At 54.8% G+C, this 25,912-nt stretch overlaps 12 protein-coding genes across 12 annotated transcripts; 6 read left to right on the top strand and 6 right to left on the bottom strand.

Annotated features, from left to right (window-relative positions):
* Positions 1-645: 645 nt before the first annotated feature.
* Positions 646-3,094, bottom strand: K452DRAFT_298952 (glycoside hydrolase family 17 protein; the record flags this gene model as incomplete). The annotated part of the gene is made up of 2 exons (XM_033542170.1): positions 646-2,308; positions 2,370-3,094. The coding sequence occupies 2 exons, from the start codon at positions 3,092-3,094 to the stop codon at positions 646-648; spliced, it is 2,388 nt and encodes a 795-aa protein (XP_033396590.1).
* Positions 3,095-4,854: 1,760 nt separating this feature from the next.
* On the bottom strand, positions 4,855-7,655 carry K452DRAFT_272566 (uncharacterized protein). Its single transcript, XM_033539097.1, has 6 exons — positions 7,116-7,655; positions 6,984-7,064; positions 6,153-6,931; positions 5,872-6,046; positions 5,305-5,814; positions 4,855-5,245 (listed from the first exon to the last, which is right to left on the bottom strand). Exons 1-6 carry the CDS (start codon positions 7,363-7,365, stop codon positions 5,013-5,015), a joined length of 2,028 nt encoding a protein of 675 aa, XP_033396589.1. The 5' UTR covers positions 7,366-7,655; the 3' UTR covers positions 4,855-5,012.
* A 343-nt stretch (positions 7,656-7,998) lies between these two features.
* K452DRAFT_288281 (uncharacterized protein) lies at positions 7,999-10,184 on the bottom strand. Its single transcript, XM_033540623.1, has 3 exons — positions 9,943-10,184; positions 9,518-9,882; positions 7,999-9,465 (listed from the first exon to the last, which is right to left on the bottom strand). Exons 1-3 carry the CDS (start codon positions 10,050-10,052, stop codon positions 8,282-8,284), a joined length of 1,659 nt encoding a protein of 552 aa, XP_033396588.1. The 5' UTR covers positions 10,053-10,184; the 3' UTR covers positions 7,999-8,281.
* A 777-nt stretch (positions 10,185-10,961) lies between these two features.
* On the top strand, positions 10,962-12,391 carry K452DRAFT_288280 (uncharacterized protein). The gene has a single exon (XM_033540622.1). The coding sequence runs from the start codon at positions 10,986-10,988 to the stop codon at positions 12,276-12,278; it is 1,293 nt and encodes a 430-aa protein (XP_033396587.1). The 5' UTR covers positions 10,962-10,985; the 3' UTR covers positions 12,279-12,391.
* A 2,199-nt stretch (positions 12,392-14,590) lies between these two features.
* On the top strand, positions 14,591-15,097 carry K452DRAFT_200876 (uncharacterized protein; the record flags this gene model as incomplete). The annotated part of the gene is made up of 1 exon (XM_033536034.1): positions 14,591-15,097. A coding segment is annotated over one exon (507 nt), but the record flags the coding sequence as incomplete, so codon positions are not given.
* Positions 15,098-16,116: 1,019 nt separating this feature from the next.
* K452DRAFT_288278 (uncharacterized protein) lies at positions 16,117-16,706 on the top strand. The gene has a single exon (XM_033540621.1). It carries the CDS (start codon positions 16,121-16,123, stop codon positions 16,358-16,360), a length of 240 nt encoding a protein of 79 aa, XP_033396585.1. The 5' UTR covers positions 16,117-16,120; the 3' UTR covers positions 16,361-16,706.
* A 3,391-nt stretch (positions 16,707-20,097) lies between these two features.
* K452DRAFT_42052 (uncharacterized protein) lies at positions 20,098-20,354 on the top strand. Its single transcript, XM_033546640.1, has one exon. The coding sequence runs from the start codon at positions 20,140-20,142 to the stop codon at positions 20,305-20,307; it is 168 nt and encodes a 55-aa protein (XP_033396584.1). The 5' UTR covers positions 20,098-20,139; the 3' UTR covers positions 20,308-20,354.
* Positions 20,355-21,756: 1,402 nt separating this feature from the next.
* K452DRAFT_42066 (uncharacterized protein) lies at positions 21,757-23,412 on the top strand. The gene is made up of 3 exons (XM_033546642.1): positions 21,757-22,147; positions 22,204-22,319; positions 22,378-23,412. The coding sequence occupies exons 1-3, from the start codon at positions 21,979-21,981 to the stop codon at positions 23,248-23,250; spliced, it is 1,158 nt and encodes a 385-aa protein (XP_033396583.1). The 5' UTR covers positions 21,757-21,978; the 3' UTR covers positions 23,251-23,412.
* Positions 23,413-24,496, bottom strand: K452DRAFT_42118 (uncharacterized protein). The gene is made up of 2 exons (XM_033546644.1): positions 24,466-24,496; positions 23,413-24,406 (listed from the first exon to the last, which is right to left on the bottom strand). The coding sequence occupies exon 2, from the start codon at positions 24,148-24,150 to the stop codon at positions 23,575-23,577; it is 576 nt and encodes a 191-aa protein (XP_033396582.1). The 5' UTR covers positions 24,151-24,406; positions 24,466-24,496; the 3' UTR covers positions 23,413-23,574.
* On the top strand, positions 24,299-24,799 carry K452DRAFT_42058 (uncharacterized protein). Its single transcript, XM_033546641.1, has one exon. It carries the CDS (start codon positions 24,446-24,448, stop codon positions 24,695-24,697), a length of 252 nt encoding a protein of 83 aa, XP_033396581.1. The 5' UTR covers positions 24,299-24,445; the 3' UTR covers positions 24,698-24,799.
* A 160-nt stretch (positions 24,800-24,959) lies between these two features.
* Positions 24,960-25,279, bottom strand: K452DRAFT_288272 (uncharacterized protein). The gene has a single exon (XM_033540620.1). The coding sequence runs from the start codon at positions 25,128-25,130 to the stop codon at positions 24,969-24,971; it is 162 nt and encodes a 53-aa protein (XP_033396580.1). The 5' UTR covers positions 25,131-25,279; the 3' UTR covers positions 24,960-24,968.
* K452DRAFT_288269 (uncharacterized protein) lies at positions 25,270-25,749 on the bottom strand. The gene has a single exon (XM_033540619.1). It carries the CDS (start codon positions 25,691-25,693, stop codon positions 25,280-25,282), a length of 414 nt encoding a protein of 137 aa, XP_033396579.1. The 5' UTR covers positions 25,694-25,749; the 3' UTR covers positions 25,270-25,279.
* Positions 25,750-25,912: the final 163 nt, after the last annotated feature.

Here is a 25,912-nt window from a genome sequence, read left to right as displayed (position 1 = left end):
CATGGCGCATGGCGCATGGGTGGATCGGATGGATTGGATGGATTAATTCCATGGCGGGTTTGGGGCATACGCGTATATGTATGTAGGTGCGAGTGCGTCACCAGCGTGGTGATTACTTATCAAATAATCCGTACCCAGGCGTGCTGGGTCGGTGTGGTGGGCGTGTTTGGTGGATAGACGGGGGTTGGGGTGGTGCTGCTTTTGGGGGTTTCTGTTGTCGGGTGTGGGGGTGGGTGGGAGTTTGGATGAGGTTACTTACTGGTGGGTTTTTGGGTGCGTTGTTGGGTTTACCCAGGAAATTTGCAAACAATACCACAATTTACTAAGTCACCAGAAGTAAAACATACAGTGTATACGGTATATGTCTTTAATCTCATTCAACGTTTACAGCCATCTCTCATGAAGCTATATCATCCCTTTTTGTTTAATTCGTGTCATACATCCCAATCCCTACATCATGATCATTAAAAGATCGTACTTTTGAAGAAAAAATGTGCTTCAATCCAATAAAACGTAGGTAGGTAAGCGATGGCAAGAGAAGAAGAAGAAGTGCTCCAAGACAGATACGACCAAGAAGCCTCAACAGCACTCACTCTGCACCAGTCGCTAACACGGCACCGCTATCCCAGCCGTCAGCAAGCCAGTCTAGCACACCGTGACAAACAAGCCCAACGGGCTCGGGTTATAGTCCTGGAAAAACGTCAAGTCCAGCGCGCCAGTAGCAGCCAGCTCAAAGCCGACAGCCTGGCCAGCCGGGCACGCAAAACTCGCCAGCGCATACGCGCTGCCCGGAACAAGGCTGTGCACGTCACCGATCTGGGTGCGCGCAGGCACAGTCGCGAAGCTCGTGTCCGCGGCCGCGGGGCTCGCCAGCTTGTACGCGGCCACGCCGCCCGCGCCGCTGAGCGTGTAGTTGCTGGTTTCGAGCTGCGCCTGCTGCGGGAACAGGAACGTGAGCGTGCATGTCTTGCCTGCGTCGCTGGAGGGGATGTCGAAGTTGAAGAGCGACGAGATGCTGCTGCTGATGGTGCCGTATTCGCTGATGCCGGAGGATTTGGTCGGCGCGGTGGCGTCGACCGGCACGATTAGGTGCGGGTATTCGTAGGCCCCGGAGAGGTCCGCGGGGCATGCGCTGCTGGATGCTGCGGGTGCGGAGGCTGCGGGTGCTGACGCCGCGGGTGCTGTGCCTGCCGGAGCAGAAACCGCGGGAGCGGGAGCCGCAGGTGCAGTGCCCGCCGGAGCAGAAGCAGCGGGAGCAGACGCAGCAGGAGCAGAGCCCGCGCCAGAGCCAACGACAGAAGTAGCAAAAGAGACCGAAGTAGTCATAGGCGTAGTCCTCGCAATAGTCTCAGTGACACCACCCGGCGTGGGACAGTACGTAGTGTAGAAAGTGAGCATGACCGTAGTGACTTCCACAGCTCCCTGGGGCTGGCCGGCCTGGGGCTGGCCAGCAGCAGCTGATGAGCCCGCTGCAGAGGCAGCCGCAGAAGCACTGGCGGCGGCACCGGTTGGAGCAGCGCCCGACGCGGCTTTGGATGCTGCGCCAGAGGCGACACCCGTAGGGGCACCGCCGGAAGCACCGCTGGAAGCACTGCCAGGTGCTGCACCAGGTGCAGAGCCGGTGGCAGCGACGTCAGAGGCAGCGTTAGAAGCGGCACCCGTGGGAGCAGACCCAGGAGCAGCACCGGCGGCACTTCCGGAGACAGCACCAGACGCGCCGGTAGCAACAACGCCAGGGGCAGCACCAGAGGCAGCGTTAGAAGCGGCACCCGTAGGAGCAGGGCCAGGAGCAGCACCGGCGGCACTGCCGGAGGCAGCAGCAGGAGCGCCGGTAGCAGCGATGCCAGAAGCACCGGCGGACGCGGCACCAGACGCGGCACCAGCACCAGAAGCTGCAACAGAGGCACCAGCAGTGGCACCCGAGGCGGCACCAGAAGCCGGGCCAGAAGAGGCATAATTAGCGCCCGGAATCGGGGCATTGCTAACCGCCTGTGAAGTAACTAGAGATCCGGTATTACGGCTAGGCGGAGCAACAGTCGAAGACGAGGGGACCTGGGTATCGACCGACGCCGAGGAAGCATTCGAGTCCGCGCCGCAGCTCAAGTCGTAAAGAGGCGTCGTGCTCAGGTCGGAGCCAACGAGGCCGAAGCTCGGGCTCGGCGTGCCCGGCGCCGCGTCCTGGAGCGTGTACCACCAGGTGTTGACGGAGCCGAAGAGGTTCTGGCAGCCGACTTGGTTCCAGTACGTTTGGGCGTGGTCGAGGCCGGGCACGGCGAGGTTCTCGGTGGGGCCTGAGACGGGCCAGCCGCTGTGATAGTGTTAGTTGTCTGCTGGTCTGGGATTTAGTGGATGTATATAAGGGTGCTTACGTCTCGGTTACCCAGACCGGCTTGTTGCCTGCGTGGTTCTTGGTCTGCTGGAAGGCGTCGTTGAAGAGGCTTTGGCCTTGTGCGATGCCGTTGGCCATGGTGTTCTGGAAGTAGGGGTACGCGTCCATGCCGAGGAAGTCTGAGGCGTCGATGACGGCGCTGTTGGAGTCGTTGACGTAGGCTGTCCAGGTGTCGACATGGCCGACGGGGAGGGCGGAGCCTGCGGTTCCGGAGAGAGCAGACTTGACTCTCTGGATATAGCCCACGATGACGGTGGGGTCAGCGCCAATGCCTGACTTGTTGATGATACCTGTCACGGAGTTGCGGTAGAGGTCCTCCGAGCCGACTGAAATGCCGATGATGAGTTCAGTGAGCTGCGAACCATACTGTTTGATGGCATTGTTGAGAGTGTTCAGCTCATTCTGAAAGGCAGCATCGCCGCCGGAAGCCCAGAGACCAAGGAGAAGAGAAGTTTTGGTGTTGATGGCAGCGGGAATGGCAGAGATTATGTCGCTAGAAGTGCCTCCCTGGATCATGGTGTAGAGCCGAGCACTGGTGAAGCCAGAGGCGCCAGACAGGCCTTTAGCAGTGTTGAAATCATTTACGAAATCAGCCTGCTGCTTGGCGGATCCGTCGGTAAAGGTGCTGCCGTAATTGAAGCCTTTGATCTGCGCAGCAGCAGTCGAAAGGGAGGCCGCAAGGGCCAGAAGTGTAGAAGAATGCATTCTGATTCTGGAGAGATAGGAAACAAACGAATGTCTAGAATCTTCAACAAGTGACAGAACGAAAAGAAAAAAGAAAAAAAAAAAAAAGGACAAGGGCGGAAGGGTCTTATATCCCGCAGATCAGTGCCCGGCCGAAGGCGAGCGTGGCCAACTGGGATGAGTAGCGGCTGCCCGTAAAAGTCTGCCGATTTCCAGCAATGTGTTTTGCTCTTGACGTATGAGCATGAGCCGCAGGGACAGCCGGACAGGTACCGACACTCAACGGAGCCGATGGCGTTGACAGCCGTTCCTGGACGATAGCCACTCTTGGCCTGGGGCGCTATGATTAGACAGCCTTGCAGTGCGTGATTTGCGGAGGAGACAGCCACAATGACAGGAGCCCCGCAAAACGAGCCATCGCACCGTCATCCTGGAGACCCCGGGCTAGACGATACCGCCAACATCGGCGCCTGGTGTGATCGTCATAGAGTAGGTTGTTCTATTCTCATGCTCCCGACGTCTCCGATCTCTGCATTAGCGGCGAGCACGGCAGCTGTCGTCGTGGGCTGACCGGAATCGTGCCAAATACTCACTGGACCTTGTGCAGAACGCCGCTGTGTCATTGCTTCAATGGTTGCGTCCTGTCTCGCATGGTGTATCGCATGGCGGGGAAGCTGTTGTCCTGGGAAGAACGCGAATCAATATTGCGCTAGCGCCGGATCGGGAAAGGCCGCAACGAGATGGTGACATATTCCGCCAACGTCTGGACCTTTCAGATCGCAAAAGCCTTTTCCAGACGGGCGCTTCTGCGGACGTGGCCTCCTCAGCTTTGGAAGGCTAACAACCTTGTTTTGTCCGCCTTCCATCGAGTTGCTTTTTACAGCAACCGCTAATCTCCAGCAATACGACCAGAATCTCATCGATTGAGCTTCTAAATTTATATGCACGGTGATGCGTCACCTTGAAAAATCAATGCCGAGGGCTGCTGAAGCAATGTGTACGCTGTCGTAAATCGGACGTCGTTGTTGCTCTTGGTCGAATGCGGCTTCATGGAGAGCCGCTCCCGGAAGTCCGCATTGCGTAAGTATTACTCGCTCAGATATGGGTTGCTTCTCCCTGGAATAAGGAAGCAATTCGGCCATTGTTCGAGCTTGAAAAATAAAGCTTTTCCTATAAGATGGATCAGAATTGCATATCGATGTACACCTTTCCCGGATGGTGGGAACTTACTGGACAAGGCCATTGTCTTGCGTAGGCGAGCTTTGTATGTGCGATTGAGCGGACTTTCTAAACCACGAAAGCGGAGAACCTCATACGGGTGTCGCGCTTGTCACTGATCAGCTCTCTCAGCGCTACCCACTCAGACCTGTTCATCCCCCTACGTATTTTCAGTGCCCGCTATCGGAGGGATGCATTACTTTGGCTTGCCCAGTAGGAAATAAGAGTGCTCGCTAGGTAGGTGGACGATCTCGGCTCTCGATTTCCTCGTCACAATATTATAGGACTCATTGTGGCCGTCACCGGGTTCCGCTTAAGATGACTCTGAGCTGTCATTCGCCGCGGAAATTCTCCGGGAGCGACCATCTGCTGAGAGACCAACATGACGGGCTTAAATTTCTATAAAAGTGTCTGCTTAGCCTCGGATGTAGATGTAAAATGATTACCTTCCGCTCTCTCTCCAAGGGAATTTTTGCGTTCTTTATCACGTTTTCGATACTTTTCTGCAAAGAATTGAGCGTATGGATAACCCCCAGCATCCAATACCTCAAAGCAAGTTAGTTGGCTTGTTTGATATTAGAGCCTTTTAGTTTTGCATTGACTTGTTCCAAAAATTGTTTGTACGAAAAATGGAAGCTCGTGCCGCTTTATTTCCAGCCGTCTACCTTTGTGCTTTTTCTTCGTCGTTGCCAGGAAATGATTGTTCTCTGGTCAGTAACAATCAGACCTTCTCTCCGGCCGCAGCCTCATTGTTCCTACGCGATCTGACATCAACGCCCTCAATAACGCTTTCTCGCTGCCCAACAACCAAATTTTGACCAGTAGCATACCTAACAAAGCGGAGAATCGATGCTCGACCTTCCCAGATCGGGTAACATGTAATAGCTATAGAAGCAAAGAACGCCCACAAGAAAACGACGACAATCCAACCACGGAAGAAGGATTTAGAGAAGACTGGACGGTGTGTGAGCGAATGACACAAGCTGCCAGTGACGAGTAATGAGCAGACGTACCGTATCCGGAGCCATACATCGGGATAGGCCATAATATGCAGAAAACAAGACACAAAAGAACACAGCAAGCGGAGGCCTTCTTGTGCGCGCGCAAAAGCTTGCAGTCCTCTTCTGCAACCTGCTCTACCGCCGCTCCAGCCGCGCAAGTGATATTCCCCTGCGCAAGCTTCGGTTCTTCCAACGCGCCCTCATCGCTCTTAATCGCCTTGAAGACCTCCCAGTCGAAGTCATTCGGTTTTATGTACGTGATCAAAGGCGTCAGAACCATGGGTCCGCAGATCGACATCATGTTCCCGGCAACCAGGGGAATGGGCTGGCTGGTTGTGCTGATGGTCACTGCGCCGTAGTGCGTGTACGCGGTGAGGAACCAGGCTATTGCCGCCGCGACCGTGCCACAGAGTGGTGAGAGGACGACGGCGGCGAGGGACTGCTTCTTCCATGTGATTGTGCAGGCCATGGGTACGATGGCCGAGTCGACGAAGATGCCGATGCTTGTGATGAGGTAGTTTACTGATTCTCCATCAGCACGTGGGGATTATTGTACGTAGAGATGTTGAGAGTAGGTACCGCTGAAGCCTGCGTGATTGAAAGCAACGGCGATTGCTGCGACTACGATGCCAAAAGCAACAACGATGCAGTGGGATACCCGAACGAGTTGGTTGGAGTTTGCGGAGGGGTTGATGTATGCTTTGTAAATATCGTAAGTTCCAAGTGCAGCTGTAGCAACCGTTTCTGAAGACATCTGTATCGGCAGTTAGCGATCCAACATTCCACAACATCAGCAACGTACACTTTCTGATCTTGCTACCCATCACAGAACAATTTAGGTCTAGAAAAGACTTTCTTACCGCAGAAGTGACAGCCATAAACGTCATCAAAAGAACAGCGACAACACCCCCCTTCCCCATCACCGCATAAGCAGCATACGGCATAGCCATCCCAGCCGCAACTTCCTCCTCCGACATTCTCTCCGGATATGTTGGGAAAACAGGCAAATGCTCTGTCGCCGCAGCGGCAAGCCCAAACGTACTAGCCAAAACAAACGGAATCGTAAACCAGCAAAGGCCACCAAGCATATAGCCCGGATAAGTTGCCGACGGATCAGCCGCAATAGCTTTCTGAAAAAGCTGTGAATCGACACAAGAAGCGAACGAAGCGCCCACAAATATCAACCCAATATATCCGCCCCCAGGGCTCTTCATCGTCAAGTACTCGCCGTCCTGGTTGCCGTCCACCGGGTGCAGTGTTGCGGCCTTTTTGAGCAGCTCCCACATCCTGTCCGGAGAGCCAATGGTGTCGGATGTGGTGTAGGCCATGAAGAGGGTTGTGAGCATGACGATGTAAATGATGACGGTGTGGGCCCAGTCGGTCAAGAATGTGGCTTTTATGCCCCCGAAGAGCGTGTAAATGAGCACGCCAATGGGGAAGAGGAAGCATGCTGCGTCTCTGTTCATTCCTGTCATTGAAGAATAAAGCGTGCTTCCGCCAACGAGCAGGTTGACGGTTGTGAATATTTGGAAAATCAGTGAGTAGCACATTAGCGTGATATGACCAGCTGGTCCGTATCTCGTCTTGACGACCTCAAGGAATGTATGTGCTCTTGGTGCTTTCCTCTTGAGCTCAATGGCTATGAAACATCAGCTGAACCATCTCGTACTTCCGTTGCATAGAGGACATACCGGCCAGAGCAAACATGAAGATCTGGAACGTAGCTCCAGCGCCGTACCAAAAGGGGCCGCTGACACCATACTGATATCCATCTATGCGATATTTGCATTAATAGGCATCCTTTATGCAAGAAGACAGCTTACCAGTCGTAGAGCTGAGAAGGGTAGCGGCTATAGTCCAAGAAGACACTACAGCCGTAGCCACAAGCCCAGTTTTGACGGAATGTTTGGCAGTCATGTACATCTCTGATGTCTGTACTTCTGCCATGTACCGCGAGAGGCCCCAGGAGAGCAGTGACATGCCGATGGCGAAAGCGGAACCAAGACCTATGATCATCCCATAGCCCACGCTGGGCTCGAAGAACAAGGGAGTGCCCATTTGAGACAGGCTCATGTGGTGAACGAATGGAAAGTTTGAAAGGCCCGTTGAACCGAGATGAGAAAGTCGAGAAAGGAGGTGGGACTTATGCGAGTTCAGACGAGAGTAAAGCCTGGAGAGATAATGACGTCTCGAAGAATCGGAACAGCGTCAAGCTTGCATGTTGTGTACCCACCGGTTGGTCTTGAACCTGCTTATATCCCAAACTCCTGAGATTTCCAACTACTGATAGGTTCAAGATGAGCGAAATGCATCATAGACATGAATAAGGCGTGATAAGATAGGAGGAATTCAACCGGTGGACTATTACCGAGTATCTGTTAAGTGTTGATCGGCAAGAGAACGCGATCTACGCGACGCTTCCGACGCAAGGTCTTTGATAACTGTGCTCTACCAGAGTTGTCAGTACCGGGTTACGAGACTTATGTCTTGATACGGTCATATGATACTATTAGGAAAACTTCGAAATCAGTTTTCCTTTGAATGCGATATACTACCTGAGGAATTGGGCCGAGGTGGTGGGCAAGAGTGGGAGAGAATACTGTTATCGTGAAGCTTTGATAAGAGCATGAAAGATGAAATGGGGTGCTTCAAACTTCAAATACAAACCAACGACATACCAATTAGACATCATACTTCATCAATGTTGTCGAATGAAGCCCGAATAAAGTTATCTGATCTTAACTGAAAGGGTTGAATGACCGAGGCGTAAAACCAGAGAAACAATACAAATTATTCCTTTCAAACCTCTGGTCTTAGTCAACCACTTCGTTAGGCGTACGTTGTACGATGCACCTCGCTAGAAAAGGCAGATACATCCCAAAATATGTCATCGGTTGCTGTAGTTCGTAAATTGGGTCACCAGACCATCTATCCAACGCCGTAGATTTCCATTGTCGCCAAAAACGCCGAAAGTTGCAGTCCGAATCCATTAGGTTAGTGCCAATCTCCACTGTCGTCGACTGAGCACGTCCAGCCAGTCCACTCTCTTTTGTCCGGTGCCAGGAGTACCGCCAGCACGCAAACGCCAGAGTTCGTCGAGGACAGCTAATGCGACATCGACGTTCCGGAAATGCCTGTACTGCACGATATCCAACAACCTCTGACGGATGGCCCGGACTTGGTTTTCGTCGTCTGTTTCTCCTCCCGCCATGAACAATGGAAACAAAATCGTCGTCTCAGGCAAACACCGAAGCGGCATCTTCTCTGCGTTCTCAATGATTGCTTGTACTGGTCCAGCAATCTTTCGGTCCAGTGTGGGCGCCATATCGGGCAAATGCCGCCGAATGACGCGGTATAAATGAATTAGTGCAGCGCTCCGATACGCCTCTGCCATGGCCATTAAGTGGATATCTTGCGTTTCTGAACATTTCCATTCTGAGAGCTGGCTCTCGAGTCGGTATGCTCGGCTGGAAAAGTCGGATCTTGATACATTGTGTTCTTGGTAATCCACCCAGGGTAGTATTGGCTGGACATCATGAATCTCATACGTTTGTATAGCTTCCTCTTCTTCTTCAATCTCTTCGTCCATGAATATAGCAGTTGGTGGCGTTGATTGGGTTGCAGAAAGAGTGGCGGATTCCGCCATGTCTGCATTCAGAACGCTAATTTCAGAAATGAGGTGAATGATTTTCGACCCCAGACCGAAGTAGGGGTCTGCATCCTCAGTGTCAGATTGCCAATAGTAGCCTGATATCAAAGGTCGTGTATCCATGGTGACGGAATGCAGGACGTCGTGGAACGCAAAGTTACGTTTCAGCCATTGGCCTTCGAAGCTGTTGAAAGAATTTTGCAAATCCTCTGCTGATAGTTGACCGGTACTAGCAGAGGTAGAGGATGCTGTGATGATTTGGGAGGCACCTAAAAGGTGGTTATACCATTTACTAGTGTCTCCAAGAATGGACTCCATAGAGCAAAGAATCAAACAGCATGATAAATCCAGCTCGGAGTCACGATTCTGAGAGGATAATGAGGAGGAAAGGGAGCTAAGAGCATCGCAGCGGCTTTGCAATGCTAATATCTCATAAGAACTATCGCGTAAGGCGAGATGGGAAGACGAGTGAGCGATGATAGCGTTAAGCAACATGGGAGACTCAGTCGCCATGGGCAGAAAAACTGGATGGGCATGTCAGTTGAAACATTTTAAGGTATCACTTTACGTGCTTACCAGAGGCAAAACAATTGTTTTCAAGCGTAGTGGTAAGTAGAGTAGATAGCGTCTGGAGATAATAGCGCATCAGGAATCTTCGACTGGTCGCAGGCGTACCACTGCCAGCCGTTCCAGGCCAACTAGCCACCGGGTCAAGCGAGAGAATGGGTGCAATCCAAGTTGATGACGGAACCGGTAGGACGGTAGCAGACGACGTCGCTAACATGGTCGTTTCGCCAACCGAGGACGTGGCGCCACCATCGGCAGCATCTGCCACAGCTTTATTTGTGGCAGCAGCCGGTCGTGGCTCCTCGCGGACGCATTCGAAATTAAGGCGTCTACAGTGGTTGCAGACGGGGTATCCCCCATCGCACTTCTTCTTTCTACAACAGGACGTAAGCCCGGCTTGCCTACTGACGACTCACACGCTGGGGCCCACACACCGGCGGCGGCAAGTAACACATCCGGTCCTTTCTCTGGTCGTGCCCGTCCTCTTTTTAATGCGTCTCTTGGTAGGTGCACCAGGCTCGGTAGTGGTGGTGGTAGTGGACATCATCACATCCTGCGGGGTTCCGGTTCCGGGCGGTTATCGATAGGGCTGTGGGGTCTCCAGATTCCGGGAAGGGCGCAGCGACCAAGCCGTTGCAGATGATCCAAGGAGAGTGGAGGAAATGCGGCAAACAAGGGATGGCATGGACTGTGTCACGGGTGTTGGGCGGCAAGGGCGGAACGGACTCTGATTTAACGTCCAAGGTATACGCAATGACTAATCCCCTTATCGCGCTAGAACCTTTCCGCCATCCTTGCATTGCAGCTTTCCTATCGCCCATCTCCACAACCACACGATCATGGACTGACTGCCATATACACTGCACCGCTTGAAGCCGGTCTAGACGGGGTTTGGCCGAGGCGAGATCTCGCGTGGCTTCCGATATTAGCGCCGCGTCCCCAGCCAGTGGAAAGCAAACGCTACAGGGCTGCGTTTGATTGGGGCTGTTCCGCGTATGTAGTAGAGTTGTCGGTTCAGACTAACCCGACGAGGAGGGGGCTCCAATGATAAACATGGCGGACGTCGTTGGTGTTTCTCCCGCACAGCCCGCGGCGCGGTGACGTGGGGTGCGCTGCGCAAGTGGTCGCTCCGGCCCGCCGTGACTTGCTCGGCCCATCATCGATTCGCTGCCATGCCTTTTGCTACCACGAGAACCGGCGAGCAATGATTCTCCGACCTCCTCTGCTGCGGCCATTCGCGCCGTTGCAGGACACTAGCACCGTCTGTCTGCGCTGCCTGCGCAGAATCAATCGCAGCCCTCCCCAAGCGCGACGGCTTCTCTCTACTACTACGCCAACCAAGGATGCCGCCATCTTGACGCGAAACTCCCGCAGCACCTTTAAGCGGGAATACTTTTGGGCCAATGGCATACTAGATGATGTCCTGGTTGGTGCTAGACGAGGTGTTTGGAACAATGCCGCGGCAGGAAGTAAAGAGATGGAGAGCGCGGCGCCGTCGACGCTGCACCAGCAGCCCAAGCTCACGCAGACGGTTGGCGGCAGTAACGCCGGAGCAGGCACAGAGCTTGTCGACGAGCTTCCCCATCGGCGGAGGAAGCGGCTGCGTGAGGAGGCCAAGGATGCGACATCCGACACGGCATTGCGACCAGATGCCTCTGCCAGGCTATCGAACAGCGCGCAATCTCTCCCAATGCAATCACTGCGTCGTCGCTGGCTTACCTACCTCGCCCTCTCGAAGCCGCAACTTTCCTTCCTCATCGTGCTCACCACCGCCGCAACCTACGCCATATACCCGGTCCCCGCGCTCCTGGCACCCGCTGCCACTGCCACGCCCTCCCTCTCGACCCTCACACTTTTCTTCCTAACTACCGGTACCGCGCTCGCATCCGCCTCCGCCAATGCCTTCAATATGCTTTTTGAGCCGGCACACGATGCCAAAATGAGCAGGACGAGAAACCGGCCATTGGTCCGCGGTCTGATCAGCAAGCCTAGCGCGCTGCTTTTCGCATTGGCGACAGGCGCTACTGGTGTCGCCTCGCTCTACTTCGGCGTCAACCCTACAACGGCTTTTCTCGGTGGTCTGAACATCTTCATCTATGCGGGCTGCTACACACCAATGAAGCGGGTTTCGGTCATCAACACTTGGGTCGGGGCCATCGTCGGCGGCATTCCCCCGCTGATGGGCTGGACGGCAGCCGCAGGCCAGTGCGCCATCGGTGGCGGCACATGGCAGGAACTGCTGCTTGGGCCGGAGTCACTTGGCGGTTGGCTTGTCGCAGCACTGCTGTTCGCGTGGCAATTCCCGCACTTCAACGCGCTGAGCTGGACAATTCGCGAGGAGTACAAGAACGCTGGTTACCGCATGCTGGCGTGGACGAACCCGCGCAGAAACGGCCGCGTCGCCCTGCGCTACAGCTTCCTCATGTTCCCTATCTGCATTGGCCTTGCCTACGTTGGCGTCACGGACTGGGGCTTTATCGCAACGAGCTCCGCCATCAATGGCTGGATGACGTATCAGGCAGTGCGGTTTTGGAAATATGAAGGCACAAAAGGCACCGCTAGGGGTCTGTTCTGGGCGAGTGTTTGGCACCTGCCTATCGTGCTGGTTTTGGCCATGGCGCACAAGAAGGGATTGTGGGAGAGGGTCTGGCGGGCAGTGACCGGCGGTGCCCCACTGGAGGAAGAATACTGGGAAGATGATGAAGAGGAAGATGAACAGGTGATGAAGAGGCCTGCGCCTGAAGCTTCTATGGCTATCATCACGAGGTGATTTTGGAAAAATAAATGGCAGCTTTCAACCGATGCGCTTTGTTCCAGGAATTTGTCTGCGCGTCGTTTTCTTTTGCGCGTGTATATATATAGTATTGCGCATGCATTCACGGCATACAGTTGAGCAGTGTCTTCACCTTGCCAATGTTATGGTCCAATTCAAAAATTCAACTGTGATTGACTGGTGACTCCGCTTATTACTACCTGGCAGGTATTGCTATATTTTACATATCCTCATAAGCAGCGTATCTAGCTACAGACTCAAAGTCTACCAGAGTGACCTGTATGGAGCTTTGTAGAGGTGTCAAAAGCATATGTACATACACATTCCTATAATTGTCGCTAATATTTAAGTTTAGAACGACTTGACATGCTTTCGCTGGGATACGAACAATGTCTTCCTCTGACTGCACCACAGCTGCTGTCTATTTCCATTCCAGCCACCGCGAGACGAATGGAAGACCGAGCGCCTTGCAAGCAAGTTTTGACGTCAACAAAAAAGAGAGAGGGCCGAGGAGCTTTGACCCCCATCCCACGCAGCCGACGCGCGCGACGCGACCCGCACCACCACCCATCTACCCAGACTCCGCCTCATCGACCACGACCTCACAACCACAACCATCGCACCCAACGCGCCGTTCACGCATCGCCTAAAACACCACTCTCCCGCGACTCGCATTCTTTGGCAGCGCAAGCATGCCGCCCAAAGCGCGCAAAGCGGCTGCGGCGCCGAGCAAGACGCGCGCAAACGCGACTCCGGCCGCGCGCTTTATGCGCGGTAGCGCCGCCACTGCAACGCCGGCTGAGCCCGCTTCGGCGAAGAAGACTAGGGGCGCGAAGAGCGACGCCGCTGCCCCTGCTACTACTTCTGCTGTCTCTGCCGCTGCTGCGCCGGCGAAGGGCCGTCGTGGCCGCCAGCCGAAGCAGCAGACCGCTGAAGAAGATGGCGATGTGAGCGAGGAGGTTGAGCAGCCCACGCCGGTGAAGAAGAAGGGTGGGAGGCCGTCGAAGAAGGTTGCGCCGCCTGAGCCTGAGCCTGAGAGTGAGAGTGAGGTGCAGGAGGTGCCGAAGAAGAAGACCGATCGGCCGTCTAAGAAGACTGTGGCGGTTGAGCCTGTTGTTGAAGTGGAAGCACCGAAGCGCGGTCGTGGTAGGGCTGCTAAGTCGACTGCGCCGGTTGAGGAGGAGGTCCTCGAGGAAGCACCGAAACGTGGCCGTGGCAAGGCTGCTAAGCCTGCTGCGCCGGCTGAACCTGAGGTGCAGGAGGATGCGCCTAAGCGTGGTCGTGGTAGAGGAGCAAAAGCAGCTGCACCGGCTGAAGCAGAGGTTCAACAGGAGGCACCTAAGCGTGGTCGAGGCAAAGGTGCCAAGGCTACTGCATCTGCGCCAGCCGAGGAGGAGGTTCAGGCAGAGGCACCTAAGTGGGGTCGGGGGAAAGCTGCGACAAAGACAGCGGACAAAACTCCTGCTACCCCCTCAAAGCGCACTCGGCGTGGTGCTGATACAATGCTCATCTCGGAAGGCTCAGTACTTTCGAGGCGCACCAAGAGAACCGCCGCACAAACCCCACGCAGAGAAGCTGAATCTGTCCCAGCGCCGAAAAAGCGTGGACGCGCGGCTAACAGTGCAGTTAGAGCAGTGTCTGAACCGCCTAAGAAGGGCAGGAAGTCTGCTTCTAAGGTTGCAGAAGCACCAGAGCCGCCGAAGAAACGTGGCAGAGCAGCAAAGGTGGCAGAAGAACCCGCCGATGAAAAACCGCCTAAGAAGGGCAGGAAGCCTGGTTCTAAGGTTGCGGAGGAGGCTCCGGAGCCGCCCAAGAAGCGCGGAAGGGCTGCTACCAAATCAACCACAGAGACAACTGAACCCCCAACGAAACGCGGACGGGTTGCATCCAAAGCAACAGAGCCTGCGAAGCCGTCAACGACTGCCGTCCGGAAAGGCCGAGGTGCAGCTGCTACGAAGGTTACTAACGCTACGCCTAAGCGCTGCGGGAGTGATTTGAGGACTGATCCGATTGTCATCATCTCTCCACCTGACCATAGGACTGGTACTAAGCGAGGCCGGCAAGCCAACGATGTAGAAATTGATGAAGAACCAGCTCCAAAGCGTCGCGGACCCGCGCCCAAGGCCAAGACCGGTAAAGCAGCTGCCCCTCCAAAAGCGACGAAGGCCACCAAGCCTGCCGCAAAGACTGCTACGAAAACTGCTGCGAAACCAAAGGCAGCTGCCGTACGTCCAAGGCTTCGTGGTGGTGAGGCGCAATCTCCCGAACCCAGTGAGGATGTTGCGGAAGATAATGGGCCAGAAGTGGCTCCTGGTGGACATACCTACTGGCTCATGAAAGCTGAGCCTGAGTCCCGCATTGATAAAGGCAAGGATGTCAAGTTCTCTATCGACGATCTCGCTGCCGCAACGGAGCCGGAGGCTTGGGACGGTGTGCGCAATCACGTCGCAAAGAACAACATGAAGGCCATGAAGAAGGGTGATCTGGCTTTCTTCTACCATTCCAACTGCAAAGACCCTGGTATCGTTGGCATTATGGAAATCATGGAGGAAGCCCAGCCCGACGAGAGCGCCTTCGATCCGGACCACCCCTATTACGACGAGAAGTCAAGCCGCGACAACCCGGTATGGTACTGTGTCAAGGTCGGATTCCGCAGCAAGTTTAGCGATCCACAAAGTGTCAATTTGCGCACGATTAGGTCGCTGGCTGGTGAGGGTGGAATGCTGACCGACATACAGCTCGTCAAGCTGGCTCGCTTGAGCGTCACTAAGGTTAGCAAGAAGGAATGGGACTTTATTCTTAAGGTTGCTGGCGAGGTCGAGCCGGAACGTACCACCGAGGCGGCTGAGGCAGATGCTTTAATTGCTGAGCAAGCCACTGCTGGAGCGGATGATGAAGAGGAAGAAGTGGCGGAACAGCCTGAGGAGCAGCCTGAAGAGCAGTCTGAAAAGCATACGGATCAGGAGCTTGAAGAGCAGCTTCAAGAACACCTTCAGGAGCAATTCCAAGAGCAGCCGCAAGAAGAGCCAGGTCAGCCCGCAGTCGAGACCAGCAAAGAAGCCCCGGCCCAAGAACCTGAAGTCGCTGACGAGGATGCTGACGGCTCCAGCGAGCCCAGCGAACCTGATGAGCCTATGCCTGACGATGACGCTTTGGGACTTACTATTGGTACACCAAAGGGCGCTGCTGCATTGTTGGATGGCGGTGCATTTCCATCTCCCCTTGAGAGAAATGAGGATATGGAAACATCGGTTGTCACGCAAGATACACTCATCATCGAAAACAACAATGTCATCGAAACAACAGAGGAGACCACTATCGAAAAAGTCCCCTCTCGCGCCGCATCACGCCAACCCCTTGCCGCACGAAGTGCCTTCCATGGCCCAACTGCCGAGGCGACGACCAGTCCTGCACCCGCCAGTGCCATTCGCGGCACCTCACGCCAACCCTCGCATGCGCCCTCCCGTCCGCACTCACGCGCCGAGTCTCGCCCACCAACGCGCGCCTCGTCCCGTCCGCCCTCGCGTCCCGCGTCCCGTCGCCCCTCAGAGCAAAGCACGGCACCAGAGTCGACCGCTACCACAGCCCCCAACCGCAGCTCGTCCCGCGCGCCATCCGTCACCCGCTCCGTCCGGCACTCGTCCCGCGCCCCCTCGGTGAGCCGCAGCGTCCGCGCCGGCTCAGCCCCCCGCGGCGCGCGCGGCAGCTCGGCCTTCGGCGGCGACCACACCTTTACGCTCGACACGACGCTCGAGGTCGACGACATGTCGTTCGAGATGACGGATCCGGGCGCGCCGGCCGCGGTGCACCATCATGTCGTGGAGTCGTCGGGTGCCGGTATGGGCGATACGTCGCTGTTCTCGGAAGGCGGCAGCGCGCCGCTCCCGTCGGTTGAGGAGCAGCAGCAGCAGCAGCACCACCACCACCACCACCATCATCATCATTTCCCTGCTTCTGTGGCTGACGAGGGACATCACTTCAATGCTGCTGCTGCGTCGGCTCCTAGCTTGGATCTGGATCTGAGTTTGGCGGAGGAAGAGGCCGCGCGCGCTATGATGGAGGGGTTTGGGCCGATGTAGATGTCGCGGCGGAGGTGCGCTAAACGTGGTTGCTATTTGTATGAGGGAGAGTTAGGGACGCGGGTCTCGTGGATAGCAGCGAGTGGCTTGGAAACGAATGAGGCAGAGAGACGGGGCGTGGAAACTAGCTAATACCTTTGCTTGCTTGCTTGCTTGCTTGCGGCGTATTTTGCTCGGTGGACTGCTCCAGAGCTGCGTCTCTTTGCGCGTTGGATGGCGAGGGCTTCTGCATCGCTTCTCTTTGAGTTGAGCGGTGGCAAGGCCTTCTCTTTCTTCACGGATGGGTACTGAAGGGAGTGCCTGCGGGTTTGCTAATGGCTTGGGTCAATGGTGTGTGTGGAGTGGTGGGATCTTTTTATTCGTAGTACTAGGAATGCGAATGCTTTGGTTTGCTTGTGTTGATGATTGGGGAGGGGGCTTGGTGTGCTGTAGTGTGCTTTGATGGTGATTGTTGTGGGATGGGGTTTGAGGAGCAGTTTTCGCGCTGTGTGAAGCTGAAACACGGCCCGAAGCTGGTTATAGGTTATATTTACGACGGTATTGAGGCGCTTTCAGATTCTGATATCGGATTGATGATGCTGACAAGGAGACTGTCCAGGGCCGTCGCCATGGAATGATCTCATTAACGCGGAAGAAGTTTGTGGGAAGCTGAGACGTTGGAAGATGCACAGTAAACGCAACAATGCTTACCAGAAGCGGAGAAGAGTATACCGCGCAGGTTTCACGGGGTCGACAAGCTAGCAGATATCAAAGAATCCGCCTTAGTTACTATCGATGTAGGTAGCACCTAAATGGAATCGCGCCCGTCTCTACTCACTTATGTTTGCCGAGCAGTATTGCTGTATCATGGTGGTGATCAACATCTGCATCAAATAGTGACTTGTGTATATATTCTTTAACTGCGGAATATTTATCTCTATAACTAACATTAGGCTGACATTTAGGTTATCGTCAGTGGATGCACATACCGCCGCTGTAATATTTGACTGCAACAAGTAAATATCGCATTCCAGAGTCCGGTCGGTGTTGAAGTAGAAGTTGAAGTGTATCTGCCTTGGCTGGAGACTTTTATATGTCCGTTGTGGTGATTAGTTTATCTCTGACTGCTATTTTCTCGGCTTGCCAGTGAGATAGACGTCTTAGCGGGAGTACTACCTCAGTGGTTCTTCACCCTTCCTCCCTATAGCAGATACTTTGGGTTTGGAAACGATGCTGGTATAGAAAATGCATAGGTGATGGAGTAAAAAGAGTACCACATCATGGCACACGTCGACCGTGATCATGCTATGGTATGGATTTGTATTGGTACCGCCTCAATGCGACTACGGATTCGGATATAAAAGGATGGGCGCATACAATGTCCAGTTCTCCACGGCCACATCTTTTATTATTCGGACATAGCCGACAAACATCGGAACGGTCGCTTACAATGTCCTTCAAAACCCTTGCTTTCTCTCTGGACTTTAGTGTCAAATACTAAAATACTGATTTTCACATTCTTCGTAACCCACAACATACATCGTTGATGTGCAGTATCTCCAGACAGAATCCCTCACCATCATTATTCGCCAATACTAATGTACGGTATAGGTGCACTGTTTGTTCCATGGAAGTTCCAGAATCATTAGCCTGATCGTGCGGTTGATAGTTCCGCGATCTAGGGGGATGAGCAATCCTTCGTCCTGGAGAAGCTGGCAGAGCCACAACATCGTCGAGATCTTTCCTCTAACAGTCGGCGGCTCGAGCAGTCGAATGCTGAGGAGCGGATTGATCGTCAGGTCCATGTCGCCTACACCGTTGCCGTCTAGGAGGATCAGTACAGTGTCCTCTGGATCATTCAAACTGCTAATTGCCGCCTCACGGTAGTCCTCGTCGTCGCTATCAAGTTGGTCTGGAGAGCACCCCATCAGTTTACTGGTCTGACCATCTGTCGTCCGCATCCCGGAAAAAGGCAGCCTTTGGAAACTCTGTCTCACCGGTGGCTTCATAAAACTCAGCTTGCTTATCGGAGACAACGACAGCGAACTTGCCTTAATCACTGCGTAGCTGGCTATCGTGGTGTGTTTGCTCCCTTCCAAGCAAGTATAAAGCCGAAACCATCTTAGTATCTGTTCTACAGCTGGCACGCTTCCCAAACAACCTAACAGGGACAGAGGATACCGGTAAAATCCTGACGTACCATAGTTACAGACAAGCGAAGGACCAAACTACACGCGATCAACACAACGGCTGTGCACATCATCGACGTACCCGTTGTCGCAGTGTATATTGTCGAAGCGCAACACCCCCAAACGGCGACTCTCATCACCACCACGCACCAGTGCCGCTACACAACAAACCCTCCCTCCCCACCCCAACTCCCCTCCACCAGCCCGAGTTCCTGTCCACAGTTCCTCGTCACCTGCACCGTGCAACCGGTTTCTTTGTCCTGGTTCTGTGAGTTCGGTCTTGACCGGCAGTACGGAGAGGGGAGGTCGGGAGGGAGAAATTAGTCGAGGGTAGATGGGAGAGGAGATGCTTGGGGTTTAGGGGCTTGGGGTTTGTGTTGCTTGGTGCTGTTGGTTGGTAGGGTTTGGGGGGTGGGGGTTAGGGGGTTGGTGGTGGTGTTGTTGTTGTTGTGAAGGTCTTGCATTTGGTGAGGGCTCTGTGAAAGCCGTGTTGGTATGGTAGTTTAGTGATTTGGAGGGTCGGATGCACTAAATGTAGGAAGGCATTCATGTGTTCTTAGCCGGAGTCGAGTCGTTGGGGGGTTTTGTCTGTCTTTTTGGAAGCTAGGTTTCGTTCCCTAGCTGGCCAAGTTACTTGGGCTGGTGCTGTAGACTTTGTAGGTAGGGTAGCGCTTGAACGTGCTTTTGACCTTGCTTGCTCCGCCTAGGCTTCGTCTTCCTATGGGCATAACTGGCCAGTGCAATGCCATTCCTCTTGCATAACATCGAGTCCAAAAGCGAGCAGGCGGATCTCCGTGTCTATTCTGTCGTGTGGAAGTGTGTATAGATCGTAGGAGAAGGAAACCGGCGTGGCAACGGACCAGGACGGTGCTTATTTTCCCTTGAGCAGAGGTACAAGATTGTTGACAGGAAGCCTCCAGCTGTGGCGTCCCATTGGATCAAAGAAACCATGACAAGGGTCATGACAGAACAGGTACCCACCAAAAAAGAAAAATCCTTCAAACAGGCTGGAAGATTCATCCCATGACCGTAGTGTGGAGCTGCTTCGTACATGGGGGCCACGCATACATTGGCACTAACGTGCTCAACTGGCCTAAGCCATTTCTCCGCGCCCGAAAGGCCCCATTTAGTAGGCACTGAATGCGTGTGCCCAGTACACGACGCTAGAGACGACGAGAATAGCCTTGGATCTGGTACTTGTAGCAGCTAGTATGGTAGCAGCTGTTACGGTAGGAGATGGAGATGGTGAGAGGAGTACGATGTCCCTCCTTGCTGAAGGCCTGCGGTTTAGTGCTTACAGTCTTTGTTTGATACTTCAACGCCATCACCATCATCATCCTCTCATCCTCTCATCATATCATCATAAAAAACACAATAATTAAATTCCAGGCGCTGTGCCATTGCACACAAGCTTTATTGTTTGTCAATGCCATGCCCCAAGCCAGATCACACTGGCGTTTCATAGCGTCCACTGAGATCCAGGTGTCAGCCTGAAGAACTCTCATGCAAGAGGAAATGTTCACACACAAGCGAGCCTTGAACTTGGATGTGTTTATTGACAAGAAGGACCTCTGAACCAAATCTTGTAAGGGTTGTAATCGTGTATTTGGTATGAAGGCTCTATCTAGAGGGCGGCGGCACAACGTTGTAGGTAGGTCGTGGAGTGGCGTGAGGGTGTGTGTTTGTGTGTGCGGTGCTACGTGGTACATTATGCCTGTTGTCTGTCAGCTACACACGAGTGTGCCTTTCCCCGCGTGTTTTCTGTGTGTGTATCATTAAATAGATGCGTGCAGCTGCGATCTGTGATGTTCCGGAGGAGTGGACTGGTGGTCGGTGGGTTTCTTTTCTGGTGCTGCCTTATCCTGCACTAGCTCAATGACGCTGTGGCATGTAGGCAGCAGCTTCTGAACTGATAGAAGATATTTGAATCTCTGATGGATGTACAAAGAGACAGGCGGAACACTTTGGTAACCCGGGCGAGGCGGCGACCATACCCTTGAAAGAATCTTCTCTCAGTGACTTGTGACACCTCAGAGAAAGGGGCAAGACAACAAGCCGCTCGCGTCTTTCCCTGCAAGGTTCCTTGCAAAAATACGGGCCGAACATCAAGGTGCTGATGCAAAAGTTCAGTGAAATGGTCGTCGTATTCATTAGGGACGTCGGTTGCAATCCCGCCTGGCTTACCATGTCCCCACGGCGCTTTGGCTCGCGGGAAAGAGTCTGCTTTCGTTCCCACACTACGAGCATCATCTCCGCGTACTATCCTTGTGATGATGGTCTGGAATCCTTCTCACAGCGCCTCGGTTCTCTCCATCCACTTGGCACAAGTGCAGGTGACTGCATCAATGTCGATGTCCAGGCGTGCTGTCCGGCTCTCGGGACGTTGCACAAATCCTCCATATCTGATGTTCGTCAATGCAAGATGATGCGGGCAGAGCATGTTGTGACACGGAAGTGGCATGCCTAGCGACACGCTTGGCGGGGCGGGAGAAAACCAGCGACCTCGACTCTCACACGCAGACACCCGTCAGCAGCAACCCCCACCGATGGGCCGGCTCTGTACAGTGTACCTCTTGCACCTGGAGAACCGCCTTCCGGTAGCGGCGGTTACGATCCGTCATGGAAGCTTCCGCCCGCGACGCACCACCCACCGCCTCGGCGCGAGTCTTGTCTGCGCCACGGCGGCAGGGCAATGACACAAACACACGATGGGCGACCTGACACGCCGCATGAAAAATTTAATGGCGCAGAGGGGAAACGGCGATTCTCAGGGTGGCACGGTGTAGTTTCTCGTTTGGAGTTTGGGCAGATCTCAGGTCCACCTCGCAGCAGCAGTGGCCGAGAATAGCAACGACGGCGGTGGACATGCATGCCGTCAGACGCAGAGTCGTCAAGTACAGAGGTAAATTTGCGGACGCGGCTGCATTGCTCCCGACTAACTTGTCTGGTCAGGTAAAGGCGGACACTGTGATGTCCTGGGACGAAGCAAGCGGCAGAAGAAGCATCGATTCCTGCTTACGCCAAGGCCAAGGTTGCAAACAGCGGGGGCCTAGGGCCTGTGCCGCCGGACAATGGCCGTCTCTCGCGTGTCAGCAGCATCGCAGCAGCTGACAGCCAACGGCGCGCAACCAGCGAGTGGGCGGGCGTCAGGGCATGAAGGGCTGCACGACACACACACACACACACGCACGCGGGCACGGCGCCTGCGACAGACGAGCGGATGAAGGCGCGAGCCAAGTTGGAACCGTGGTGGATCCTGCGGTTTCGGCCTAGCGTGCGAAAACCATCAAGGTGCTCAACGCAGAACCTCTTCGCGCCAGCAATCTCTCTCGCTCTCGAGCCCTTTACTAAAGCGCGCAGGCCCCCCATCACTTCGTCCTACATCGTCACCTCTTCTGCCCGCGCGCGCCGTTCTTTGCTCTCGACGCCCTACCCCTGCACCTTCCCTCAATGGCGACCTTTCAAGACATCGCCCACTCGGTCCTCCGTCGGGCCGCCGTGGAGGACGGCGACAGCCTTATCGGCTCCCCGGGCCATTGCGACACCAGTAACGAGTTTGACGGCCGCATCGGCGTCCGCGTCTCGTCCATCTTCGTCATCCTGGTCGGCTCCTTCGTGGGTGAGTTACTTTGTACCGTCCTGTCTCTTGTCGTTTCCTCTCACTGACTTGCCCAGGCGCTTGGTTTCCCGTCTTCGCCCGCAGACACAAGGGAGTTGGCGTACCGGAATGGGCCTTCTTCGTTGCGAAATACTTCGGTTCTGGCGTCATCATAGCCACGGCGTTTATCCATGTTGGTCCCGACTCAACCAAACACTTCGACCCTTCCTCATGACTGACCAAAACCACAGTTGCTTGCACCCGCCCACGAGGCTCTCGGCGATGAATGTCTTACTGGGCCCATCACCGAGTACAGCTGGGTCGAGGGCATTGTCCTCATGGCCATTTTCGTCTTGTTCTTCGTGGAGCTCATGACGATGCGTTTTTTCAGCGTCGGTGGACACGACCACTTCTCTGATGAAGAACATGGCCACGGCCACAACCATTCTGGCTCCACCTCTGGTCCGGCCGACTCGGATTCCATAGTGGAAGCACGCAAGACGTACGGCAACGAACACCCCCACCCGACCATGCCGGCCCCTGGCGAAGACCACCTCGGCCACTCGCGCGACCATACGGCTAACGAGGACCTCAGCGCAGACTGGGAGCACGAAGGACTGAGCCCCGAATCGTTCGCCGCGCAACTGACGGCCGTGTTCGTTCTGGAATTCGGCGTCATCTTCCACTCGATTTTCATCGGCCTGACGCTCGCCGTGTCGGGTGAGGAGTTCAACACGCTGTACGTGGTTCTGGTCTTCCACCAAACGTTCGAAGGGCTGGGACTGGGAGCGCGGCTGTCGGCAGTGCCCTGGCCCAAGTCGAAGCGCTGGACGCCGTACTTGCTGGCCGCGGGATACGGCATCAGCACGCCCATTGCCATTGCCATCGGACTCGGCGTGCGCCAATCGTACCCGCCCGGCAGCGCGACGACGCTCATCGCCAACGGCGTCTTCGACTCCATCTCGGCGGGCATCCTCATCTACACGGGCCTGGTGGAGCTCATGGCGCACGAGTTCATGTTCTCTCCCTACATGAGCAAGGCGCCCGTGAAGATTGTTCTCTCGGCCTTTGTGCTCATGTGCCTGGGCGGTGGCCTCATGGCGCTGCTGGGCAAGTGGGCGTGAGCGCCAGCACGACGTCGTACGATGATTTTGCGTTTTCGACGCCCTGCGTGCCCAAGAGCTCGGCTGCCGGCGCTTTTTCGGTCGCGGGTGGCTGCCGCTTGGGTGCTCCACCTACGTGGTACTACGTAGGCTGGGGGCTGGGGAGGCAGGAGAGTGGTCACCTACTCACTTCTTTTCTTTTTTTTTTTCTTTTTTTTTTTTCCATGTTACCACTCCGAACCATGGGATTAGCGTGCACTGGGAACGAAAAAGTCAGGGTTATTGGTACAGCGACGGGGGGCATTTCTGGGTTCTTCTTGTTTCTTCTTCTTCTTCTTTTCCTTCCTAAAGACCTCCTTTTTCTGCTGCTTTTTCGACTTTCACGACTTTTTTTTTTTTTTTTTGCTGGCGAGCACGGCACAGCGGGCGGTGAGATTTTTTCTTTTGCGGTTCGGGCTGAGCTGGGCTGGTCTGGCAGGGCTTGTTTACGACTGACTGACTACTACTGCTGCTGCTTCTCTTGCGCACAGATACCTCTAGAGCTTGGATGCATGGCATTGCTTTTCTTTTTTTTGGGAGCGCGGGAAAATGGGCGAGTGTGGGGTCGGCGTTAATATTATATGCTTGGGTAGAGGGTTTCTTTCCCTCTGGGCTGCTGCTACTTTCTTTGCTTTGTGCTGTGTGTGTGTTGCCCCGGCTGTGCGTCTTCTGGGTTGAGGGGAGGGGGGTGTTGCTTACTAGGTACTGGTGGTTGGTAGGCCGGTGATTGGTTGGTTGCTGCTGCTGAGCCGTGCCTGCTGATACTTGCTTGGTAGCCTGATGTGGTGTGCCAATGCTTGCGTGCTGTTGCTGGACTAGGTGGTTGGCACGCTGGGTGGACGAAGATTCGAGTTCGAGACTACGGGGCAGAGATGTCGGCATCTTGGTTTAGGTATGTATAAAAGCGCGCTAGAAGGGGCAGTTCTCCTTGTAACTGCTAGGAGACGAGTCTTTCAGCGGGAATTGATCATTTCCTAACACCCGCTCATGTGGGACCGGAATGGATCAAACACACCCGCTTTGCGGAGAGTTGAGCCCTGACCACTTTGAGGGTGCTGGTGCTGGTTTTGCGGCACGCTGAGGTGGTGATGATGCTGGTGAGCGAGACGGGCGAGTATTGTTGATTGTGGAGGTTGTGCTGGGATGACGATGAGCATTTTTCTTTTTTTTGAGAACCATGGAACGGAGGTGCTCGACCACGAACTGGGTATCGAAACGCGGAGGGGAGCGTGTCGAGTGCAGTCGAAAAAGGAACTTTGCCGTCCGCTGCCGGGAATATGACTTGCTTATGGCGGGTTGGATGTTAGAGGTTGGAGGTTGGAGGTTAGAGGTTGGGGAAGGGTTGGCGTGCCTGGATTGGTTTGCTGTTTGCTGTTTGTTGATACTTGTTTTTTGTTCTTCGGGGAGTGAATGTTTTGCATGGGTCTGAGGATGTGGGGAATGGATTGGGTGGTTGGGTAAGATGCGTTACTGCACATTGCGCTTAGGCCTGATGCCGTCGTGAGTTGGTGCTGTATTACCTAGGAGGTATGGGCAAGCCGTGCTGTCATGCGGCGTTATATGTTACTGGCAGTGACTGATTGCTTGTTGATCGAGTGCTGAGAGCAGACAAAAGGCCTCCAGTCAAGCTGAATGCGGCGCTTGCGTTATCAGGACAAAGTACTGCTATCATTGAGATTGGTGGTTGTGGAAGGGTCTGCTTATCTGCGGTGGTGGTGGTGGTCGTCGTCGGGGAAGAAATCGTGCTCCCCGACCGCGCACAGGGCCAACCCAGCCGCAGGCCTGCTCTCCCACGTGCTCGCACAACAAGCACAAAGCACAAACAAAGCCGCGGTATCGGTACCTATCGGTCTCCACGCCATCAAGCTCTCACAAAGAAAACGCTTCCCTCCCGTCATCCCGTCAGCATCGCAACGTACGCAATCCACCTCGCCGCCAGAAGACCTCCAGCCGGGTAAATAGCAAACACAAGGCGTAGCATAGGTATCATCCGACATGGAAGGGCGGCTGCCTAGCTCTCCTCCCCGCAGTGGCTCGACGCCGCAAAAAGGCCTGCGCGGCGTGCATACGTCGTCGCGCTTTTAGCCGGCCCACGGGTACAGTAGGTAGTTACCTGCCCCACGAACTGGCGACGTACATCGGCGGGCCCGGGAAGTCGCCGGTTGCGGAGCGTGCCGCACGTGCGGATCCGACGGGGCGGGCGCTGGATTGAGAGTGCGTACGGGACGAGTTGGCGCGGCTGTTTGCTTGATGTCTGTAGTTGTGTGCTGCGGCGTAGCACGTAGGTACGTACGGTACAACGCCCGAGTGCCACGATGGCGACGGCACAGTACGCGCAGTACTGTACGCAGATGGCGAGCGGCTCGCTGCTTCGGTCGTCGCCACGAGAGCTCCGGCACAGCGCCTCGCCCGCAAACCGTTCCATGGCTCGCGGCATCATCATGGAGATAGCAGCAAAACGTGCGAATTTTTTGTGGCTCGAATCACAGGTTGCTTGCTGCTTGGAGCCGTTCGCAAGATACCCCAGAAATCCCCCAGGTTTTCTCGATTTAGCCGGCGACTTTACCCGCCGCGCTATCTGATACGCGGGACCTGGGGTAAGCTGCTGGAGAGAGAGAGAGCTCGCGCAGGCGCTATGGGACTT

The sequence above is a fragment of the Aplosporella prunicola genome (genome assembly GCF_010093885.1).
Source record: "Aplosporella prunicola CBS 121167 unplaced genomic scaffold K452scaffold_15, whole genome shotgun sequence".
Classification (NCBI taxonomy): domain Eukaryota; kingdom Fungi; phylum Ascomycota; class Dothideomycetes; order Botryosphaeriales; family Aplosporellaceae; genus Aplosporella; species Aplosporella prunicola.
The sequence above is the reverse complement of the archived record's forward strand: the minus strand, read 5'-3'. Positions and strand labels throughout refer to the sequence as shown.

Bases quoted from the DNA above. Each gene is read 5' to 3' on its own strand.
- K452DRAFT_288281 (XM_033540623.1), bottom strand. From the start codon at position 10,052: ATGTCCACTACCACCACCACTACCGAGCCTGGTGCACCTACCAAGAGA. The intron at 9,883-9,942 runs GTGTGTGGGCCC...GTCCTGTTGTAG, and splicing joins TGTGTTACTTGCCGCCGCCG to AAAGAAGAAGTGCGATGGGG. The intron at 9,466-9,517 runs GTAAGCACGTAA...ATGCCCATCCAG, and splicing joins AAACAATTGTTTTGCCTCTG to TTTTTCTGCCCATGGCGACT.
- K452DRAFT_288280 (XM_033540622.1), top strand. From the start codon at position 10,986: ATGGAGAGCGCGGCGCCGTCGACGCTGCACCAGCAGCCCAAGCTCACG.
- K452DRAFT_42058 (XM_033546641.1), top strand. From the start codon at position 24,446: ATGGAACGGAGGTGCTCGACCACGAACTGGGTATCGAAACGCGGAGGG.
- K452DRAFT_42118 (XM_033546644.1), bottom strand. From the start codon at position 24,150: ATGCCGACATCTCTGCCCCGTAGTCTCGAACTCGAATCTTCGTCCACC.
- K452DRAFT_288272 (XM_033540620.1), bottom strand. From the start codon at position 25,130: ATGGCGTGGAGACCGATAGGTACCGATACCGCGGCTTTGTTTGTGCTT.
- K452DRAFT_272566 (XM_033539097.1), bottom strand. From the start codon at position 7,365: ATGAGCCTGTCTCAAATGGGCACTCCCTTGTTCTTCGAGCCCAGCGTG. The intron at 7,065-7,115 runs GTAAGCTGTCTT...AATATCGCATAG, and splicing joins CCTTCTCAGCTCTACGACTG to ATGGATATCAGTATGGTGTC. The intron at 6,932-6,983 runs GTATGTCCTCTA...GATGTTTCATAG, and splicing joins CTTCATGTTTGCTCTGGCCG to CCATTGAGCTCAAGAGGAAA.
- K452DRAFT_42066 (XM_033546642.1), top strand. From the start codon at position 21,979: ATGGCGACCTTTCAAGACATCGCCCACTCGGTCCTCCGTCGGGCCGCC. The intron at 22,148-22,203 runs GTGAGTTACTTT...TGACTTGCCCAG, and splicing joins CCTGGTCGGCTCCTTCGTGG to GCGCTTGGTTTCCCGTCTTC. The intron at 22,320-22,377 runs GTTGGTCCCGAC...CCAAAACCACAG, and splicing joins TAGCCACGGCGTTTATCCAT to TTGCTTGCACCCGCCCACGA.
- K452DRAFT_288278 (XM_033540621.1), top strand. From the start codon at position 16,121: ATGGGCGATACGTCGCTGTTCTCGGAAGGCGGCAGCGCGCCGCTCCCG.
- K452DRAFT_42052 (XM_033546640.1), top strand. From the start codon at position 20,140: ATGAAGGCTCTATCTAGAGGGCGGCGGCACAACGTTGTAGGTAGGTCG.
- K452DRAFT_288269 (XM_033540619.1), bottom strand. From the start codon at position 25,693: ATGGAACGGTTTGCGGGCGAGGCGCTGTGCCGGAGCTCTCGTGGCGAC.